General features: G+C 41.6%; 1 protein-coding gene across 1 annotated transcript; it reads right to left on the reverse strand.

Annotated features, from left to right (window-relative positions):
• Window positions 1-270: 270 nt before the first annotated feature.
• Window positions 271-3,406, reverse strand: LOC133023818 (ileal sodium/bile acid cotransporter-like). Its single transcript, XM_061090889.1, has 6 exons — window positions 3,012-3,406; window positions 2,422-2,540; window positions 2,106-2,194; window positions 1,786-1,961; window positions 1,485-1,642; window positions 271-464 (listed from the first exon to the last, which is right to left on the reverse strand). Exons 1-6 carry the CDS (start codon window positions 3,404-3,406, stop codon window positions 271-273), a joined length of 1,131 nt encoding a protein of 376 aa, XP_060946872.1.
• Between the last annotated feature and the right edge of the window lie 203 nt (window positions 3,407-3,609).

The raw sequence follows: 3,609 nt of genomic DNA on the forward strand, positions 1-3,609 counted from the left end.
CATTCAGTTTGCATTTCTGTTTGGTTTTAGTCAATCTCAGCAAGCTTTCTGACAGTCTGCACAGAGTAAACTGCTTATAAATAATTACAAACACATATGAATAAATTAGGGTTGCCGAAAAATGTGGGCAACCCTGTTCTCATGAAACGGAAGTGCACACCTCTAGCCTGCAGAGAGCACTGTGAGTTCACAGTTGATTCTTCAGTAGAGCGGCAGCGCTGGGCGTTCATACTGATAGTCCGAAGAATGTGATTTGTAGGGTTTGTTATATCACAGCTTGGTGTTTTTGTCGATGTCCTTACTCTTCTCCATCCTGTTGCCATTCCCATCGAACTCGAAGGCACCGTTTTTCACAAGGAATCCCTTCTCTTTTGATTGTTCAACACCTCCAAACTCCAGTGATGGAGACTCACTGTCTGAATCAGCAGGGCCGATGCCACGTGACCTCTTATATAGCCGGTAGGCTGTAGGTTAACAAGATGGAGTCAGAAACATTGATCAGAGAACTATAGCAGTAAATCACTACAGAATTTATCTTCGGGTACATATCAGCCACAAACCTGAGCAGTAATCAAGCAAATACATTTTATTTTATGAAAAATATTGACTATAAAACTGGTCTCAGGACAATTATATTCTCTTTGTCTTGTAAGTCATTATTTTGATATTGGAAAACTAGATAAAGAAATGATGCTAAGCAATATAACAATTCTAGACAATTATCCAGAGAGGCAGATTTTTCACATATTTTTTAATATTTGCAACAGTTCCTGAAATCGTTTAAAAATAAAAGCACTATCATAAATAATAAACATTAAGTGTTGATATACAGAGGGGCCATCTTGGATTTCTAAGTTGGGGGTGGGGGCAGGTTTCTCCGACCTTCTGGGTGGAGATTCAGACTTGACGGGGGTGTTCCAGTTGCAACTTGAGACATGGGGGACAGAAATTCCGAGCTCCGAGGTGCAATGGAAAGCTGTTTTCCATTGCACCTTGTTGATCCGAACTTTGGCGCAGCTTTTCCACGACAAAACCCGACACGACAAAGTGTGGCCCCGGTGTTGGTAACAACATCTGTGTACACAGACAACTTCTGTATCCAGATGACCTTTTTCTGATTGGGTGCTGAAACTGCTCATACTTAAATAATCAGCAAGCTCAGACTAAACTTTGGTGAAAATAAGGTATCTGTTCTTCTCATAGAAGTGCAATGTTCATGATACAACATTGAGTCCTGATGAATATGATAATAATAATGTCTGTGATCATAATAATCCTGTTAATGCTGGGAAACAGCAGGATAAAGCACCACATATGACACTGTAAAGTTGTATTGAGCACTGACCCAACAAACAGTAACACACTGTTTGCCTATGGTCTTGTGTTGGTCTTGAAATGAATTGAAGATCAGTTGTGATGTTGGCCACTGATATTTAGAGTCAACAAATGTAGACTGCTATCATTAAGTGCCTCTATAGTCTTACCTGATATAGTTAAGACTGCCACCACCAGCTGGAAGATGGCATAGATGAGGGGGAATGGAAACATGAATTCCAGTTCAGCAGGGCTGAAGGACAGATGCACAATTGTGCTGCACAGCTGGGAGTTCTGGAAACCCGTCTCCAAGGCAATGGTTCGACATCTGAGAAAAAAAAACAGGGAGCAATAGTCATAAATCTGTTGGCATTATAGTTATGTGAGACATATCACAAGTTAGTCAAGATAAAGGATTCTCTCAAGTAAATATTACTAAATGCGAACTTCATTGTAATGCTGTCACCCAACCTGTACCAGGGTTGACCCGCAATGCGGGCCAGTGTGAACCCCAGGCCGAAACCAATAAAAGGGTAGATTGTGCCGATGATCCAGAGGGCGGGATCAATGTCCCAAGAAGACTGGTAGAGAATTCCTCCAACCACAGCTATGATAAGAATGAGAGCAAACCCTCCAATGGAACCCACCTGTGCACAGAAGACATATTATTAAAAGCCCATCCAAAACTTTTCATTAGTTTGAACCATGCAGAATATAGATGTCAGAACAAATCCATTCACCAAATTCTTATCAGAATATCAAAATTACAAGTAAGTCAAGCGTTTTCCTACCTTGAGGATCTTATTTGCCAATTCGGGCTTCCTGCGTTTTAAATACATTCCCAGGGAACTTGGGACAAGGAGGGCCACAAGAGTGATACCTGAAGATGCATAGTTTCATAGTATTACAATCTTTTTTATGAGTATTGTGTTTACGCAACACAAAATGTCACTCAGATTCACTGGATTTTAAAATGTATTTTCCAAAATGACAAATGCAGTGTGATATATCTGCAAACTAATCACATTTTATAGTCGTCATAAAAGGTTCTGACCACAATTCTCAAAAACATATTGGCTAGTGATCGACTGTGAGCAGTCTTATTACCAATACTGTCGTATGGGATCTGGATGCTGTCGGAGGAAGTCCAGACGGAGTTGTAAATGAGTAGACACAGAGGCATCATCCCCAAAGCCAGGAAAGAGGAACAAGCAGTCATACTAATACTGAGGAGGAGAGGACATGGAGAGTGGGTTGGACATTTTTGTGTGACATTTGGGCACACACACATCTGCATTATAAATATCAAAATACAGTACAGTCAATACAATATGTCAGCTAGATTGGCCAAATGGAAACAAAATGCTATCCTCTCACTAAATCATGTTCGACAGCAGCTTCCGAGTGCATAAAGATAAATATAAATATGAATGAGTTCAGTTAAATTTGCGATCAAGGAAACATTGTTTGTCTGCACTGTTCTATATACTCATAGAAAACATGGTTATGTGCTACTTAACTGTGATGTGCTCAAACCTAGATAGATTATTTCTACATTAAGATCATGAATCAATTATTCTGGCATGCCTGAGTTAATTAGCAAGAAATCCATGTAGTTTGTCAGGTGTGTTTTCAAACGGCACATCTTTGAATGACATGATTATATCCACTGATGCAGTACAGCTGGTCTTCTTTACCTGAGGTCCATGTCTCCATCCAACCAGTAGCAGATGATGTTGGAGCCGGTGCCTCCAGGACAGCAGCCCATGATGATGATAACGGTAGCCTGCAAAGGTAGAAGGTTGAAGGCCAGTGACAAGGCGAAGGCTGTGAAAGGCATGATGCCAAACTGGCAGAGGAAGCCGATGATAATACCCCAGGGCCTCTTGATGTGGCCCAACAACTTGTTGGAATCCACTTTGCAGCCCATGGAGAATGTGACCACACCCTGCATTATGGTGAGCACTACGCTCAACACCAGGCGCAGCACTTCATTGAAGTTACTGGCAGGTACAAGGCAGTTTTTGCCTGAACAGACTGTTGCAAAGGAGTCGCAGGCAGGAGGCAAAGTTACTGCCTTGAGCATGTTCATCGTGTACAGTGTAACGGAAAAAAACGTTGAAGATCGGTGGCTCCAAATTATAGAGGAGACTGGAAGTAAGGTTCCTCTTGTACGTCTGAGATTCCAGGAGACTGCTCAGTTTGTCCTTGTCCAATATCCAATGAGACCACAGCAAATGTGGCAACGGTTCTGCTCTCTTCTCTTTATGCCTCAGCCATATCAATTCAGAGGCG

This window comes from Limanda limanda, chromosome 17, assembly GCF_963576545.1.
Source record: "Limanda limanda chromosome 17, fLimLim1.1, whole genome shotgun sequence".
Classification (NCBI taxonomy): domain Eukaryota; kingdom Metazoa; phylum Chordata; class Actinopteri; order Pleuronectiformes; family Pleuronectidae; genus Limanda; species Limanda limanda.

What these genes read in the sequence shown, in the direction of transcription:
- LOC133023818 (XM_061090889.1), bottom strand. Translation starts at nt 3,406, where the DNA reads ATGAACATGCTCAAGGCAGTAACTTTGCCTCCTGCCTGCGACTCCTTT. An exon ending in GCGGGTCAACCCTGGTACAG is followed by an intron (nt 1,643 to 1,785) that starts GTTGGGTGACAG and finishes TTTTTTTCTCAG; the next exon opens with ATGTCGAACCATTGCCTTGG. An exon ending in GGCAGTCTTAACTATATCAG is followed by an intron (nt 465 to 1,484) that starts GTAAGACTATAG and finishes GTTAACCTACAG; the next exon opens with CCTACCGGCTATATAAGAGG.